The sequence below is a fragment of the Salvelinus fontinalis genome, chromosome 15, assembly GCF_029448725.1.
Source record: "Salvelinus fontinalis isolate EN_2023a chromosome 15, ASM2944872v1, whole genome shotgun sequence".
In the NCBI taxonomy this organism is placed as follows: Eukaryota; Metazoa; Chordata; class Actinopteri; order Salmoniformes; family Salmonidae; genus Salvelinus; species Salvelinus fontinalis.
Genome location: NC_074679.1, coordinates 34,532,082 through 34,551,334, shown reverse-complemented (window position 1 = coordinate 34,551,334; position 19,253 = coordinate 34,532,082). Strand labels below are relative to the sequence as shown.

Here is a 19,253-nt window from a genome sequence, read left to right as displayed (position 1 = left end):
TTGTCTTCTGTACACAAAGCAGATCAATATAAAATCTCTCAGGACATTACCCCAGCTCCATCCATGGCATTCAGTGGAGGCTGCTGAGGGGAGGACGGTTCATAATAATGGCTTGAACAGAGTTAATGGAATGGCATTACCATTCTATTTATTCCAGTCCAGCCATTAACACGAGCCCATCCTCCCCAATTAAGGTGCCACCAACCTCCTGTGATGGCATTACACGCTAACACACCTGACTCCAATAATCACCTAATCATGATCTTCAGTTTAGAATGCAATTTGATTAATCAGCTGTGTTTGCTAGGGATGGAGAAAAAGTGTGACACCAATCAGGCCCTTGAGGACTGGAGGGGCCCACCCCTGCACTAGATGTAAGATTGAGGACCATGGCTATTTGGAACCAAAAAAACATTTATTGTAAAGTTTTAGCCAATGCGTCCTACACGGGTAGCTACATACCTGAAGGGAGTAATATGAAAATAGTTTTTACAATGATACACTGAGGAAGAAACAGGAACATAATGGATCTATGAATCAGAACAGTAAAGCAGTGGTCACCAACCTTTTCTGAGTCACAGTCAAAATGCAAGCCAAGATCTACCGATCAGATAATATATATTTTTTTAAAGACTTAAAAATGTAAGCTTTTGCTAAATTAACCAATTAAAACAGTTCTGTAGCAATAAGATTTGTGTAGTAGGCTAAAGGCGCAATACATTATCACTGCATATTGGCTATGCTTGAATTTCCCTGACAATGTTGTTCTACTCAGACCATTTAGAAATTATATTTAAAACAAATTGGTATATGATCATACTGGTAATATATAATTTGTTGTATTACTTGTGAGGCACAGCTGAGTGAGCATAATAATTAGCTTTTTTTTAAAATTACTACTGGACTGATGGCCTGCATCTGATGGTCAGTCTGAGGGAGGGAGAGATCAGCGGTGAGGTTGCCTCTCATCCGACTCACCTTCCCTCCGCTGAGGAGAGAGGACACAGACCAGCTGATGGCGAATCTCAAGTGCACTAAATTATTTCTACCTCGTGCACCAATTCATGAGCTTACTCCTATGACCAGAGAAAGTTAAATATTTCTCGATATTAAAAAAGACAAGCCGCTAATAATAACAACCCAAGCTTACCGGAAACACTGCGGTACTCATTCATTGCAGCTGCGGTACTGGTTGTAGAGTCAGCATGCACATTAGATGGCTTATAAAAGTGTTAACAGTGCTGAATAACAACTTAAACATGAACAGCAGCTCTTTGCTGTATTTGTTGAGTCTCACCCTCTAGTAATGGCTTTAAAAATGTGGAATTCTCACTGTATCAACTTTGCTGTACGTTCAACGTTTTTTTTACAGTCTATGGCTTGAGGAAACTGTGCAGACACGGTGATCTGAGCTATCTGATTGGCCAGCGGTAGCGAGAGACAGTTCAAGTCACGCCTTTTGCTTTTAAGGAAATATTCATCCCATTGAAATATAAATCCACATTTGGGTCAGGAAATGCATTTTCCCGAGCTTACAAAATCCACAAAGGAGAGAATGCAGCTGCAAAATGTTCTCTGCTTTTTGCAGGTGAAAAGCATGTACAGTACTCTGACGTTGACATGGGCTGCTACACTGAACATAGAGAGGGGAGGAGTTGGTTGTGAAATTGGCAACATTTAACTGGCAATTTGCTTGCTACGTATGTTAACATGTTGAGTAAGTCTCTACAGCACACACACACTGCTGACAGCCTATTACATTACACACATCCACTGTTTCCTACTATAGCTCGATACTTGTCGCCATTTACATAAAACATGCTATATTTTCATGTAGACATACTCATATGGAGTCAATGAATCAAATGTAAGTCAATTGTTAACATCTATTTCCTTGCCAAGCTCCCTTATGTTGGATCTTTGCCAGCTAGCAGGCAAAATTGGTTGAAATTACATCATTACATCGTTACAGTTTTGTCCGCTGGATTGTTGCTGTGTTCAGAAGAGTTCAACATTCACAGATGCTCTTAACCAGAGGGTCTAACAGACCTAAAAGTGTCATAGGGTCCGAGTGAAAGGAGTAGGAGGATGTTGTTACCGTGCCAACATCAATTGGTCAATTTCTTCGAAAGATTGTTGTTTACTTTCAAAGTTGTTGTCTACTTCCCATAAGTTCCATGGGTAAACCATTCCATTTGATATCCATTTCGCGCTTACTTTTTTTTTACATTCAGCAGAAATATGTTTCCACGGTCCTTTTAGTGAGCGGTCCATTGTGAACGCTGAGATGTGAAATGCGGCTGTATAATCACAGCAACACAGTTGTTAAATATGAACAGCTTTCTAATAGACAAAAAGGTGTCATATTCTTATATCCTCCGCAGCTCCTCTTTTGTAGTTCCTTTCATTATGTTCCCAAACACTCTCCTCCATGTAATAGAGCCTAATTATCCTCCTCTCAGAGTAACACTGCTCTCTTTTAGGGTCCTCTTTCTCTCTTTTTCTCTCTTTCTCTGTCCGACATCACACAGAATCAGTAACTTCCAGTAGAAAGACAGAATACATGCATTTAATACAGTGGATGTGTTTTTTAAGAGCCAATGTCAAGTTAGTACAAAGGCTGATTCTTTAATACTTTTTCCAGTATTTTCTATACAGCTCCGAGCTCGGCTAAAACTTTTAATTAAAGAGACCAGAATCATTATCTCGTTAGATTAAAACATTTTCTATTGTTGCTTTGCATGAGATCCTGAAATGACGTGAAAAAGAGATACAAAAACCAGAAAGCTATCCTTGTCTTTCAGTGTTGGGGAGTAGTGAACTACATGTAGTTTAACTAGTAATTTAACTACATTTGCAGTAGCTTGGTGGTAGTTGAACTAAATTCAAATCTCGGTATTGTTTTCAGTAGTTAATTGCTTTTTTGACATGTAGCGGTGTAGCTAATTACTGGAACTACACACTACTCTTTTTGAATTTTTGAAATAAAATATGTGTAAAGTAGGTAATCATTTCCTTTCTTTTCCGGCATCAGACCTGCCTAATTTTCACTTGAAACATCGTTTTTGTGTTTAATAGGCAAAATTACACATTCTATTAACATATGGCCCAAAGTGATCTATTCTTGCAATTTGTAGTCTATGACATTTCAGATTTACATACGATCATTTTTCACAAACTAGTTTAGATGTAGTGAACTACTATTGAACTATATTTTTCTTAAGGGTAGTTTTAATGTAGCTTAACTTCTTCCAGTGTGAAGTAATTGGTAGCTTGGTAAACAGTATTTTCAGAGTAGCTTCCCCAACACTGTTGTCTAACTTGTCTTCAGTAGTGTTTTTGCTAGTCTGCAGTCATTATAGAATTCTAGATTGGCCTTACCAGACAGGCCCTTTGCTGAGGTAGCTTGAGCCTAACATCACAGCGTGCTAGTTCAACTTTACCCGTCACAGAAAATCATTATACTACAGAAGCTTTTGTCCAACCCTATGGTGAAACTCTTTCTTCTTCAAGTCCAACAAAAACAACAAGAACAACAATTAAAAGCCAGTCGTAACTCAGCGGCAAGTAGGGATGCTTCACTCAGAAAGATCTAACCTTCTAGATGTACCTCTAGAGCTTCCCAGCCTTGTACCTTGCTGCCATGCCATGCCAGACTTGGAGGCTGTTATAAAGTCGATTCGCTTTTAACTTTGCAGTGTTTGACGTGTGCGTGTGTATGCATGTGTGTGTGCGTGCGTGTGTTCAACTGTCGGCCAGTTGGCCTCCTGCGCCTGTGTGTTATCCTGAAAGAAAGGGGGTTAGCACTTCACACTTCTCTCAGTTCCTGTTTGTGTGCTCTACTCATCATTCCATCAGTTGACATTTACACTTCATTCACATTCACATCAATGCTCAATGCTTGTTTTACCTGCCCCTCTGGTGCACTTTATACTTCCTTAATCTCGCTCTCTGTTTCTGTAAAGGTCAGAGTCGTACTGATTATGTGTATAAAATCTTGGACTTTGACCTGAATGGTCAGTAGTCAATTTGATTGACTGTCCAGTTGGCACCTTTTAGTTCCTTGAATGTTCTTTCTTAAAGGTTAGCAATAACATTCCTGATTCCTCTAATGCCTTGCCCAGTTTTCTTGGTGTCCCCACCCTCTACGTGGTCGGTAATAACCAGATGCATTCGGTTTTCAGGGGAAATGGAAAGAGAGCCTGTGACACGACTTCCGCTTTCGGACGTTAACAAGGCGACACTCCATCTTAACTCCTCCTCCACATTTACTGGGTTGGTTGAACAGTGCAGAAGAGAACCTCCCCCAACATTTTTTTTCTCATCAGGACCAGAAAGAAAGAAATGCCATTCAGGCTTTTCTTTTGCACCTGCTATGTTAAGTTAGGGTGTTGCAAGTGTGATCCTTTGAGAAACGTTCTGTGAGAAAAACAGTCATGTTTTAAAGTTTCAGTTTGAAATTCCTTGAAGTGTTTTTAACCCATTACACTGAAAATAACAGCCAGGGCAGATTATTTCATCTATAACTGTACAAATATTGGTTTAAAGCTACAATCGACAATCTGATCTCTTCTTTTGCAGAGGAGCGGCCTGACTGTTCCAAGGCGCGGTGTGAGGTGCAGTTTTCACCCCGCTGCCCTGAGGACTCGGTGCTAATCGAAGGCTACGCACCGCCTGGAGAGTGCTGTCCCTTGCCCAGCCGCTGTGTCTGCAGCCCTGCAGGGTGCTTGAGGAAGGTGTGCCAGCCTGGATATCTCAACATCCTGGTGTCCAAGGGCTCTGGGAAGCCTGGAGAATGCTGCGATCTCTACGAGTGCAAACCAGGTGGCTACCAATAACAATTCCTAGCAACTATTTGTGACATGGCAATAATTGTTTCATATTCTGATACTTAGATCATTGTAGTAATAATAATAATAATATTGAATTTGTAGAATTTCCCAAATTCAATGGCCAAATTGTAGGCTACATATGCAGGTGTTCACACTCATGAATGGCAGCTGTATCTGTATGTCAGCGGTTTATCACCTCTGAGCTGTGGTGTGGCGTAACGTAGGCCGGAGCCAACAGAAGGAATGGTTGCTCAAATCAAATTTTATTGGTCACATACACATGGTTAGCAGATGTTATTGCAAGTGTAGCGAAATGCTTTCGCTTCTAGTTCCGACAGTGCAGCAATATCTAACATGTCATCGAACAATTCCACAACAACTACCTAATACACACAAATCTAAGTAAAGGAATGGAATAAGAATATAAATATATGGATGAGCAATGACCGAGTGGCATAGGCAGATGTAATAGTGGGGGTGTCCAGCTAGGATAGGAATGTGCTGGTGCCGTGACCTCCCTGTTAACGCCGGTTTTCTTAACACACACTACACCCCCTCCTCTACAAGGGTTTTTACAAGTCAGGGTAATTGCCACAAACATGCGCAAGGAGGAACATAGCTTCATAGCAAACACAGAAAGAGGAATATTATTTATATAAAGCCACATACTTGATAGTTTACAGTTGTTTTCTTGATTTGCTCTCAATCCAATTTGAGCCCGACTGCTACCTCTATAATGATTGTCTTTGTGTTGTACCCTACCTAGTGTTTAGTGTGGACTGCAGCACAGTGGAGTGCCCTCGTGTCCAGCAGGTTCAGTGTCCACCTGACAGCTATGAGACCCAGGTGCGTCTCACCGCAGACGGCTGCTGCACCCTTCCCACCAGGTGAGCCTCAACGTCCCTCTGAATGCAACAATCATCACGCTCTCTTTGGCAGTCCTAAAAAGTAGTCAAGGACAGTCAGGTGTGAGGGTGTGTCCATCTGATGTGTACTAACGTCCCCTTTCTCCATCCCATCTCTAGGTGTGAGTGTTTGCCCGGCCTGTGTAGTTTCCCGCAATGCACCGCCGGGAGCTCCCCCGAGGTGGTCTTCCACGGCAACGGTACCCCCGGGCAATGCTGTGATGTGTACGAGTGCATCAACGGTGAGTTTGCTCGCTTACTCCGCTTGGTTCTGGCCTGAATCACGCAGCTCCCATCTCACTGTTCCTGAGCTGTTATTAAGGAATGAGTGATACAGGATGGATGGCAAAGCCTTGTTTTCCTGCTTTCTGCTCCAGTCATTTTTTAAATAATATTTTACCGTGCCAGGCCAGCTAACGGAGGAGGTTAGGAGATATCATTAAGATGACATCAAAATATTTACAGTGAGCTCCAAAAGTATTGGGCCATTTTTGGTTGTTTTGGCTCTGTACTCCAGCACTTTGATATAATGACTATGAGGTTAAAGTGCAGATTGTCAGCTTTAATTTGAGGGTATTTTCATCCATATCGTGTGAACCGCTTAGAAATGACAGCATTTCCCCCCCATTTTAAGGACCGAAAGTATTGGGACAAATTCAAAGAAAGAAGTAAAAAGTACCTGGTCCCGTATTCATAGCACGCAGTTTATGACTCAGCGTTTTGCTGTTTGTTTTGGTTGTTTCAGATTATTTTGTGCCCAATAGAAATGAATGGTAAATCATGTATTGTGTCATTTTGGAGTCACTTTTATTGTGAATAAGAATAGAATACATTTCTAAACACTTCTACATTAATGTGGATGCTACCATGATTATGGATAATCCTGAATGAATCGTGAATAATGATGTGTGAGAAAGTTATAGATGCACAAATATCATCCCCCCCACCCGCCCCTCACCCCCACAAAAAAAATGCTAACCTCCCCTGTTATTGTAATGGTGAGAGATTAGCATGTCTTGGTGGTATGATATTTGTGCACACACACACTGTAGTATAGTACTCTAAAGTATACTACAGTTTACTACGTAATTCTATAGTAAGTACTGTAGTATTCTATAGTACATAGCAGTGTTTTGTCATGTGGGATTGTAAGCAGAAGAAGACAATTACCCCACCCTCAATGTGCTCCGTTTCATCAACCCAGCAGCTTTTTTGCCATAGATTCTACAGGTTGAAAAAGAGTGCAAATTAGCGAGGAGTAAGAGAGAGTTGGTTGAATGGCAGATGATACTTTTCAAATGAAAGCAAATTCTCAAAGATTTCTGGAGCACACATTATGGGTGGCGGTGAACTTTAAAGGGTGAGCCAGCCTTTAAAGAATCATTTAAAGACCTTGCTTTTTTAAAAGGGAAATCTCTAGTATCTTCAAAAAAAAACGAATACATTTGAAAAGATTGCTCCTTGGCTCTGACAGGAGGTCTGAGCCTTGACATATGTTGCAAATGACGCGTGAAAAGCGAATTTACTGTAGCAAGGAGGAGATTTTTCCGTTGGTTGACGTTGGGGCGACAGGGGAGAGGGTGTGACAAGCAGCACTGCACTTCCCATCCCCTCTTAGCCCTACTAGCTAGAACAAGCATCTGTTGGTGATGTGCAGCCAGGGGTCTGTGTCATCCCTACATCCTGCTTTGTTTATTTGGTGATTTCAGAACAAAGAGCAATGCATTCAGAGATCTGTCCTGGGAACAGCAAGACACAAAACAGAAATATAACCTGATTGAACATCTGGTTCTATGGTGGCTTTATCTGCCTGGATGAAGGGAATAGTAGGGAAGGAGAGAGGGAAGCAGGAAATTAGGGATGGGGGAGATGAATGAATATTCTGTGGCTGAAGGGGGTGGAGGGTGGGAAGGAAACGGGTGAAGATGAACTCATCCCTAAAGGGTGGAAACTGATCTGGGGATCAATAGAACAACAGCTGTTGAGCACACGTCACCCCCACAGCACACACACAGCACACACACAACACACACACAACACACACAACACACACACACACACACACACACACACACACACACACACACACACACACACACACACACACACACACACACACACACACACACACTGCATCTCTGCTGTAATCCTACCTGACCTCTTCAAGGCTTGCTGTGATTCCCATTCATTAACAAACACACAAAGACAACATGATAAACCCTGAGGGTGATGCTTAAGACATACACAACCACAGCTTAGTAGGAGGGCTATAGATACTACTTACACAGATGTCATCTTTGATAAGCACTTGTGGCTGGCTGCTCAATATGGCTGACACATACACCATTTTTGAGCATGTGTGTGTGTGTGTGTGTGTGTTTGTGTGTGTGTGTGTGTTTGGAACATACTGTTCTCAATCAATGACTACTGACAGAGTTTTTCAGTGTGTTTTGCTACAGGGGAACTGAAACGCTCAACAGCTGTATTGTGGTGTTCATTGGACAATCTATACTTCACAGACAAGTATTGACCCAGACTCCTTGATTTAGCTGTTAAACCAGATTCCACCGTTGCTTTTCTCTTCGATGTGTGCCCATTCTTTCAATGAAAGGCAGTTGAATGGACATAAAAGATTTCCAAAGTCAGCAAGCAGAACTATCAAAGGACTAAAGGATGTCATGTCTGTCTTCTAACCTCCTCACAACCATCTGTGTTGGAAACCCTTTTCAGGGAACACAAACAGAACATGGCCAGGACATAAGAAGGAAGGTTTGACTGGATGAACTGTGGAAGCCATCTGCAAACAGTGGTGTCTACAGGCTTCTGTTGTCCCACTCTGACAGCAAATGTTAGCAGCAGCAGACGAGACATGAGACAGCTGAGGCACTCCACAGAGCATGTTTGGAATGGAATGGCCTTGGAGCCTGCTGCTCAGACACACACACACACACACACACACACACACACACACACACACACACACACACACACACACACACACACACACACACACACACACACACACACACACACACACACACACACACACACACACACACACACACACACACACACACACACACACACACACACACACACACAGTTAGGCACCAGATAGCCTCCTCCTCAGACTGTAATCTCACCCTCCTGCATTGGAGATATGCATTTCATCAGGCTGTGTGTGTGTGAATGTACACGTGTGTGTGTACGCGCGTGTGTGTACAAGTGTGCGTGTGTTCTATGCGTGTGTGACCGGGATCTCTCCTCTAGCCAGATAATCGAGGTTCCTGTCAATAGTTCAATCGAATACAGTCTTAACTGAATTAAAGAGTTAAGACTGTATTCTTACTCCCCCCCCCCCCCCCTCCAACTTCAGCAAGTGAGAGAACAAGGGGTAAGTTGACAAATAAACACGTCCCAAGATTTTTGCTCATTGGTGAAGAGAAAGGTGATTATTGCACGAATGTGCCCATAGGTTATTCAGCAAGGGTGGCTAAGCACCATTATCGTGTCTTGCTGATACAGGTAGGCTGTAAGGTAATAGGTGAATGACATTCTGCTTGTGCCTAATGTTAAAAGAGGAGGAGAGACATGACGACATGCTGATGATAACATTTGGAAACACTAACATAATATGATACGTTCCGACTACGCCCATAGAAGAGGAAGCAATGTGAATTATATTGTGCTTACTGAATGAAGTTAAAGTGAGCTAGCCATTCAGACCAGCCTTACTGGTTGAACCATCATAGGTTTTTGTCAAGTTTGTGGGCTCAGTCTTTGCTCCTGTCATGGAGGCAACTTATAGAGGTATATAGCTCTTACACACACAATTCATCTGCTTTCTAGTCAATGTGTCAGCTCTTATGTATGTCCCTTTGATACTCTGTGATGTTGTCTGTGCTGGAGATGCTCAGAGGAAATGGAAAGTGAAGCCTTTTGTCTTGTTGGTGACAAAGGAGCTGGAAAAGCTGGCATTCTCTTCTGGCAGTTAGGGCAGATAGACTTTACGATAGCATTTCTATTGAATGTGTGTGGCTTTTGGATCAAGTGTGTAACTGTGGGGCCCTCCCGTGTTGAGGGTCAGCGTGGCAGAGGTGATGTTGCCTACCCTCACCACCTGGGGTCGGCGCGTCCTCTGAGATTACATACTGTAAGTGCCTATTCATGCCCTGCAACGAATAGAGACAGAAGCAGGCTGATGTTATTCCCAGTCAAGCTGTTGCTATCTAAAAGCATTTAGACAGCTATTACTTTTCTGCAGACTGATCCGACTACATTGACATCGTTCAATTTTCCCATCATCGTCTTTGCATAAACTTATATCATATGTGTAACGCATGCACACAGACTGACAGACTATATGATTACTTATTTATCTGTCTCTATGAATCAGGCATGATTCCCTCTGATGAAAGCAGAACACACCCTATTGACTTTCAGATCATTCATGCTTAGGCCGATTCAGGTTTATTCAAACTGCCCATTTTAGGGCTGAGAGAAAAGAGAAAAGGGCAGGCTGGCGGTTGAAACAAGACTAGTGGTTGCCATAGTGAGGCAGGTGATTGACAGTTTATGTAATCTGTTCAACACATGGTCTGAGAGAGAGAGACGGGAAACCACCTTAAACGTCTTGATCTCACGTTGTCGGTTTTTCATAGGCTCCTTTTCCCTTTTTGAGTAATAACTTGGCTATGTCAGCCCCGGTCTCAGCCTTCCAAAAGCAGTGCGTGTACCCAACCTTAAGAAATTAGCCCAGGGATAATCCCTGGCTGTGTACAGGGCCGGGTTGCTCAGGGATGACGTGGAGTAAGCCAGACAGAACAATGTGCTCTCTCTTACAGCCATGGCCAGATTAACACACATCAAGTTATGAAGGAGCCTCGGAATGTTCAACAGAGGCAGCCGGCAGTCCGCTATTTTGAGAGATTACTACTTACCGGTACCTTAAACCCCACTCTGGCTTGATCAGCGACTAATGTTATGTCAGTTCACAGACGGCGGTTAGAGTAAACAACACATTCCTAGACCGCTCAGTCAGAGGAGAACCTGGTGCTGTTATTGGCTTTAGAAACAGGAAGTTGACTAAAGGTAATCCACTCAGAAACACAGACTCTGTTCCCATATCCATACTAGTCTCAGACCTGGATTCAAATGCTATTTAGGGTATTTCAATTACTTTCAAAGACATTTGGAAGTAAGTATTTTGATATTTTTTACTTGAAAAGACAGGTTGCTCAATATTGGAAAGTATTTAAAAATACTCAAATACACTGACTCAAATACACTCCAATGCATTTAACCCAGGTATTTGAAAATAGTATTTGAAATAAGTATTTGAAAATACTTTCAAATAGTAGGGAATAGGAAATTATTTGAAAATACAATACTTTCAAATACTTCCAATAGTTGGTTCGGGCCACATTATTTGAAAGTACTCAAATTAACAGAAAATAAGTATTTAAAGCTGCAATATGTAACTTTTTGGGCGACCCTTCCTAATTCCAATAAAAATTGTGTTATAGATATGTCATTCTTATTGAAAGCAAGTCTAAGAAGCGGTAGATCTGTTCTGTGTGCGCTATTTCTATGGTTCCCATTCTCAAGTTTCGTTTTGTACACCAGCTTCAAACAACTGAAAATATACAATCTTTTTGGTTATGAAATCTATATTTCACAGCAGGTTTAGGCGGTACAATGTTTCTCTACACTATACTTGCTTGTTTTGTCACATAAATTGAAATTAGGCAAACTATTAGAATTACAGTAGCAACCAGGGAATGGCAGAGCGATTTCTGCATAGTGAATCTTTAAATAACAAATACTCAAATACACATTTATTTGAACCCAGGTCTGACAAGTCTAGGATAGCATACCACTTAGAGTGAAGCAAAATATTGGGCATGCATTCTACATGCACTGAACAAAAATATAAACACAACATGTAAAGTGTTGGTCCCATGCTTCATGAGCTGAAATAAAATATCCCAGAAATGTTCCATATGCATTAAAAAAGCTTACTTTTCGCTAATTTTGGGCACTAATTAGTTTACATCCCTGTTAGTGAGAATGTCTCCTTTGCCAAGATAATCCATCCACCTGACAGGTGTGGCACATCAAGAACTGATTAAACAGCATGCTCATTACACAGGTGCACATTGTACTGGGGACAATAAAAGGACACTCTTAAATGTGCAGTTTTGCCACACAACACAATGCCACAGATGTCTCAAGTTTTGAGGGAACTTGCAACTGGCGTGCTGACTGCAGAAATGTCCACCCGAGCTGTTGCCAGGAAATGGAATGTTAATTTTTCTAGCATAAGCCTCCTCCAACGTCATTTTAGATCATTTGGCAGTACGTCCAACCTGCCTCACAACTGCAGACCACGTGTAACCACAGCAGCCCAGGACCTCCACATTTGGCTTCTTGACCAGCGGGATCATCTGAGACCAGCCACCCAGCTAATGAAACTGTGGGTTTGTACAACCAAATAATCTCTGCAAAAACTGTCAGAAACTGTCTCAGGGAAGCTCATCTGCATGCTCGTCATCCTCTCCAGGTTCTTAACTTGACTGCAGTTCGGCATCATAACAAACTTCAGTGGCAAATGCTCACCTTCGATGACCACTAGCACGCTGGATAATTGTGCTCTTCACGGATTAATCTTGGTTTCAGCTGTACTGGGCAGATGGCAGATAGCGTCTATGTCGTCATGTGGGCGAGTGTTTTGCTGATGTCAAAGTTGTGAACAAAGTGCCCCATGGTGGCGGGGTCAGGGTATTGGCAGGCATAAGCTGCATGAGGCAAATGGTGTTCACCAGATACTGACTGGTTTTCTGATCCACGCCCCTACCTTTTGTTAAAGGTATCTGTGACCAACAGATGCATTTCTGTATTCCCATTCATATGAAATCCATAGATTAGGGCCTAATGAATTTATTTCAACTGACTGATTTCCTTATGTGTACTATAACTCAGTCATATCTTTGAAATTGTCGCATGTTGCATTTATATTTTTGTTCAGTGTAGTATGCTAGTATTGTGCTGAGGGCTCCAGAGTGACGCAGCGGTCTAAGGCACTACATCTCAGTGCAAGAGGCGTCACTACAGTCCCTGGTTCGAATCCAGGCTGTATCACATCTGGCTGTGATTTGGAGTCCCATAGGACTTGCCCAGCGTTGTCCGGGTTTGGCTGGGGTAGGCCATCATTGTAAATAAGAATTTGTTCTTAATTGACTTGCCTAGTTAAATAAAGGTTAAATTTAAAAAATGAAAATAGACATTGGAACACAGTGACTGAATAGGCACAACAACTTAACCTGTGAAGTATTTGGAGAACAACAATTGACCCGGCCTGGGAGCCATTGTGAGATCAGATGTTGTTTACATTTCATTGCATCGCTGTAAGCAGTAAGCACTATCACTCAGTACATTCACATTATTCTAAACTCTGCAGCTGTTTGTGTGATGCAGCCTTGATTTGCAAGTGTTGTTGCCTGCCTGTCTGTTGGGGCTTTCGGTGGGTTATTCTGTTCATCCACAGAGCTGAGGGGAGGGAGGCACACCTGTCGAGTGCTGCATGTTATCACATTATTTAGTCTCTGTCTCAGCAGAACAGCCAAAACATGAGGGTGTGGTGGCATGGGTGAATGAAGGGATCTGGCTAGCTAGCACGGAGGCAGGGGGGAGGTGGTTGGTATGGTCCAGACATAGAGGAGCGTGGGTAGGGGAATGGCAGGGGAGGGGAAAGGAGGAGAGAACTGGACAAGAGCAGAGAATAATAGACAGACAGACAGACAGACAGACAGACAGACAGACAGACAGACAGACAGACAGACAGACAGGCAGGCAGGCAGGCAGGCAGGCAGGCAGGCAGGCAGGCAGGCAGACAGACAGACAGACAGACAGACAGACAGACAGACAGACAGACAGACAGACAGACAGACAGACAGACAGACAGACAGACAGACAGACAGAAGGGTTGAGAGGAGTACACCAGGAGTGCATGGTTCTCACTGGTTCCTGATAACTAAGAGATAGGACATTACATGGGAGGTTTAGTACAGAGGACCAGGTGGAGACCTCTGTTTTCTATAAACATGATGTTGATAATGGAGAACATTGTCTGCTGCAAACAACCTACTGTGTGTTTATCAAACCTCAATTCATGTGACTGACTGTTGTTTTCTACCATGGGAAAGTACACGCATAGAAGTGGAATGACAAGTATAATCTATAATAGATTATATATCTATGCACACAAGTACCATAGGATTGGACTGCTATTAATACAATTTTCATTAATAGTTATCAAATGTAGGCCGTTGGCGGGCGAAACCTTTTCATTTTAAACTTAAAAGACGACTTCAATCAGCTTGTATTATGTGCAGACACATATTTTTACGGATATCAGATTTTTTTTTTCATTTCTACAACGTAGCTATAGTAGTCATAGTGGTCCTGGGATGAAATATACCATTGAAGAAGTTTAGATGGTACAGTATATTATTTAAATCCTCCACTCCTCTCATACGCCAGCAGGTTATGAGTGTTTTATTCTTGCTTCTGCCCTTCTTCTCCCCAGGAGCTCACAGCTTATGTGCTCGGAGGCTCCTACAGAGTGTGTGTATGTGTGTGTGTGTGTGTGCCTCAGGAGTACTAACTCCCTCCTTGTTCTCTCTCCTCACACACTCACACGCTCTCCTTACAAAGAGCTGCAGACTAAACCAAAATTGGTTCACTGAATACAGGCTTTCTGTAGGAGTTTGTGGTTAAATTATATAGGTGTGAAGTTTGTAGTTGTTCATGCATGCATGCTTTCCATTGCATGGAACTGTAGGCCTTAGCTTATTGCGAATTTTGTTGGCAGTCAAAGACACTCACACGGTGTACGAATAAGAGTTGGTTAACTTTTTAGGGATAGGGGCCAGCATTTTCACTTTGGATGAATAGCGTGCCCAAATTGAACTGCCTCCTACTCTGTCCCAGATACTAATATATGCATATTATTATTATTATTGGATAGAAAACACTCTGACGTTTCTAAAACTGTTAGAATTATGTCTGTGAGTATAACAGAACTCATATGGCAGGCAAACTTCAAAACAGGAAGTGGAAATTCTGAGGCTGGTTGTTTTTCAACTCATCGCCTATTCAAATCCCAGGAAGATATGGATTTGTTTGCACTTCCTACGCCTTCCACTAGATGTCAACAGTCGGTAGAACGTGGAATGAAGTTTATACTGTGTGGGGCCGGATGAGAGGGGAATGAGTCAGTGGTCTGGCAGATTGCCATTTCCTGGTCACGCGCATTCCACATGATGTCGCCTTGTGTTCCATTACTTCTACAGACGCGAAGGAATGCTCCGGTTGGAACGTTATTGGATATATATGATACAACATCCTGAAGATTGATTCTCTACTTAGTTTGACAAGTTTATTCGACCTGTGATATAACTTTTTTAAGTTTTCGTCCGACGTTATGCGTGACTTGCACGAGCGTTTGGATATGTGTACTAAACGCGCTAGCAAAAGTAGCTACTTGGACATAAATAATTGACATTATCGAACAAAACAACAATTTATTGTCGAACTAGGATTCCTGGGAGTGCATTCTGATGAAGATTATCAAAGGTAAGGGAATATTTATGATGTAATTTCGTATTTCTGTTGACTCCAACATGGCGGAGAAATGTTGTTTTTATCTGAGCGCTGTCTCAGATTATTGCATGGTGTGCTTTTTCCGTAAAGTTTTTTTGAAATCTGACACAGCGGTTGCATTAAGAACAAGTGTATCTTTAATTCTATGTAAAACATGTATCTTTCATCAAAGTGTATGATGAGTATTTCTGTTATTAGATGTGGCTCTCTGCAATTTCTCTGGATATTTTGGAGGCATTTCTGAACATGGCGCCAATGTAAACTAAGATTTTTGGATATAAATATGCACATTATCGAACATAAAATACATGTATTGTGTAACATGATGTCCTATGAGTGTCATCCGATGAAGATCATCAAAAGTTAGTGATTCATTTTATCTCTATTTCTGTTTTTGTGACTCCTATCTTTGGCTGGGAAAATGACTGTGTTTTTTGAACTTGGGGATCTAACATAATCATATGTTGTGTTTTCGCTGTGAAGCATTTTTAAATCGGACACGATGGGTAGATTAACAAGATGTTTATCTTTCATTTGTTGTATTGGACTTAATGTGTGAAAGCTACATATTTCTGAAAAATACTTTTGAATTTCCCGCGCTGCCTTTTCAGCGGAATGTTGTGGGGGGGTTCCGCTAGCGGAACGTGTGTCCTAGAAAGGTTAACTAAGTGGTTTGAGCGTTGCTCTTAACAGCGTGGGGAAATGTGTAGCCTAACACCTAGTATTTTTTTTATCCGTGACTAGGGCTGTGGCAGTCCTGACATTTTGTCAGCCGGTAACTTTCATGCAAATAACTGCAGGTCCCACGGCAATTGACTGTTAATTAACACAAACATGTTTAGCATCTCCGGCTTCCATGCATTGCCCACAAGCCACTGATGCAGACCTTTTGCAAGATCTACATTTTAAAAAGTGTAATAAATCCATGTAATATATAGCCTTATATAAATCCATTACTTATTTTAGGCAGGTCTGAAGAAACATTATGATATGAAGAAATGTAGCCTATTTCAGAAGAACAGAATAGCATATTCTGTCATCCTTATATTACTCCCTGATCTGGATATACCATATGGCTGTGGGCTACACTAGTTTTATTAGTAGATAAGATTTGCTTATAATTCCTGTGGCATTATTTTTATAGTATTTTATTTAAAAAATGCATCCACTGTTTCTTGCCTTACAGTCTTAAAAGAAAAGATTCCTGGAGGAAAAGGTTCCTTAGATTGCAACACTGGTGGAACCCCTAAAGGTGCCTCCAGAAACCTTTTCCCTGGGGAACCTTCTAACCCCATAAGGTCGATGTCCGTGCCTGTGGACATCAAATTAGCATAATACAAAAATCCCCATAAATCCTGTCAGTTTTAGAGATGTCTGGTTTTTTTTGCATTGGAAGCGTCTCAATCAACCTTATCTGCCTACAGTATGTCGCACCTCCGAATCTGCGGTGGAAGGTGACAGTGCTAGAGTGGTGTTTGTCAGACCATGAGACATCCCGAAAATCGGTCTTCTCACGGAATCGTCTGCAGTGTCCAAACAGTTTGGCCTACAAACTCACATACTCTATGGTGTTATCCGTTTTGCTCTACGGCCCCCCACAAGCGTCCTGGGACTCGTCTGAAGTCGGTAAAGCCAATCTGCCAACTTCTGTCTGTAGCGTCTGAAGAGTTTGGGTTACACACTAATATGACCCATTTGTGCAGAGGTGAACATAGACACATCAGTTGTTTTGCTCAAGGGTGCCTACAGGCCTCATAAGAGTCGTCTAAAGGTCCCCTGGTACCAGTTGAAAAAATGAATGGAAGTACAGTGCATTCGGAAAGTATTCAGACCCCTTGACGTTTTTGAAAGAAATTTACGTTAAAGCCTTACTCTAAAAAAAAATCCTCATCAATCTACACAATACCCTATAATGACAAAGCAAAAACAGGTTTTAAGACATTTTTGCAAATGTCGAATTTTCATAAGTATTCAGACCATTTACTCAGTACTTTGTTGAAGCACCTTTGGCAGTTTTTACAGCCTCGAGTCTTCTTGGGTATGACGCCACAACCTTTGCACACTTGTATTTTTGGAGTTTGTCCCATTCTTCTTTGCAGATCCTCTCAAGCTCTGTCAGGTTGGATGGGGAGCATCGCTGTACTATTTTCAGTCCTCTCCAGAGATGTTCGATTGGGTTCAAGTCTGGGCTCTGACTGGGCCACTCAAGGACATTCAGAGACTTGTCCCGAAGCCGCTCTTGCATTGTCTTGGCTGTGTGCTGAGAGTTATTGTCCTGTTGGAAGATGAAACTTCAGTCTGAGGTCCTAAGTGCTCTGGACCAGGTTTTCATCGAGGATCTGTCTGTACTTTGCTCCATTCATCTTTCCCTCGATCCTGACTAGTCTCTAAGTCCCTGCCACTGAAAAACATCCCCACAGCATGATGCTGCCACTACCATGTTTCACTGTAGGGATGGTGCCAGGTTTCCTCCAGACGTAATGCTTTGCATTCAGGCCAAAGAGTTCAATCTTGGTTTCATCAGACCAATGAATCTTCTTGCTCATGGTCTGAGAGTCCTTTAGATGCCTTTTGGCAAACTCCAAGTGGGCTGTCATGTGCCTTTTACTGGGGAGTGGCTTCCGTCTGGCCACTCTACCATAAAGGCCTGATTTGTGGAGTGCTGCAGAGATGGTTGTCCTTCTGGAAGGTTCTACCATCTCCACAGAGTAACTCTGGAGCTCTGTCAGAGTGACCATGGGTTCTTGGTCACCTCCCTGACCAAGGGCCCTTCTCCCCCGATTGCTCAGTTTGGCTGGGTGGCCAGCTCTAGGAAGAGTCTTGGTGGTTCCAAACTTCTTTCATTTACGTATGATGGAGGCCAATTTGTTCTTGGGGACCTTCAATGCTACAGAAATGTTTTGCTACCCTTCCCCAGATCTGTGCCTTGACACAATCCTGTCTTGAAGCTCTACGGACAATTCCTTCGACCTCATGGCTTGGTTTTTGTTCTGACATGCACTGCCAACTGGGGGACCTTATATAGACTGGTATAGAGGGAAAAAAACTTTTAGAATAAGGCTGTACCATAACAAAATGTGTAAAAAGTCAAGAGGTCTGAATACTTTCCGAATATACTGTATATGGAGACTGTTTACTGCCAAAAAGTCGGAGGTTTACATACACTTAGGTTGGAGTCATTAAAACTCATTTTTCAACCACTCCACAAATGTCTTGTTTACAAACTATAGTTTTGGCAAGTCGGTTAGGACATCTACTGTGTGAGTGACACAAGTAATTTTTCCAACAATGGTTTACAGACAGATTATTTCACTTATCATTCACTGATTCACAATTCCAGTGGGTCAGAAGTTTACATACACTAAGCTGACTGTGCCTTTAAACAGCTTGGAAAATTCCAGAAAATTGACATCATTTGAGTCAATTGCAGGTGTACCTGTGGATATATTTCAAGGCCTACCTTCAAACTCAGTGCCTCTTTGCTTGAAATCATGGGAAAATCGAAAGAAATCAGCCAAGACCTTGATTGCAGACTTCTACAAGTCTGGTTCATCCTTGGGAGCAATTTCCAAACACCTGAAGGTACCACATTCATCTGTACAAACAATAGTACGCAAGTATAAACACCATGGGACCACGCAGCCGTCATTCCGCCCAGGAAGGAGACGCGTTCTGTCTCCTAGAGATGAACATACTTTGGTGCGAAAAGTGCAAATCAATCCCCGAACAACAGCTAAGGACCTTGCGAAGATGCTGGAGGAAACAGGTACAAAGAAATCTATACCCACAGTAAAACGGGTCCTATATCGACATAACCTGAAAGGCCGCTCAGCAAGGAAGAAGCCACTGCTCC

General features: G+C 42.2%; 1 protein-coding gene across 2 annotated transcripts in view; it reads left to right on the top strand.

The window, feature by feature from the left end:
* The window catches only part of LOC129811860 (cysteine-rich motor neuron 1 protein), a 127,135-nt gene that overhangs the window by 64,691 nt on the left and 43,191 nt on the right, over positions 1–19,253 (top strand). For both annotated transcript variants that reach the window (XM_055863541.1, XM_055863542.1), the window contains exons 3-5: positions 4,582–4,824; positions 5,599–5,719; positions 5,858–5,979. In XM_055863541.1, coding sequence (XP_055719516.1) covers positions 4,582–4,824; positions 5,599–5,719; positions 5,858–5,979 — 486 coding nt within the window. The remainder of the gene's footprint in view (positions 1–4,581; positions 4,825–5,598; positions 5,720–5,857; positions 5,980–19,253) is intronic.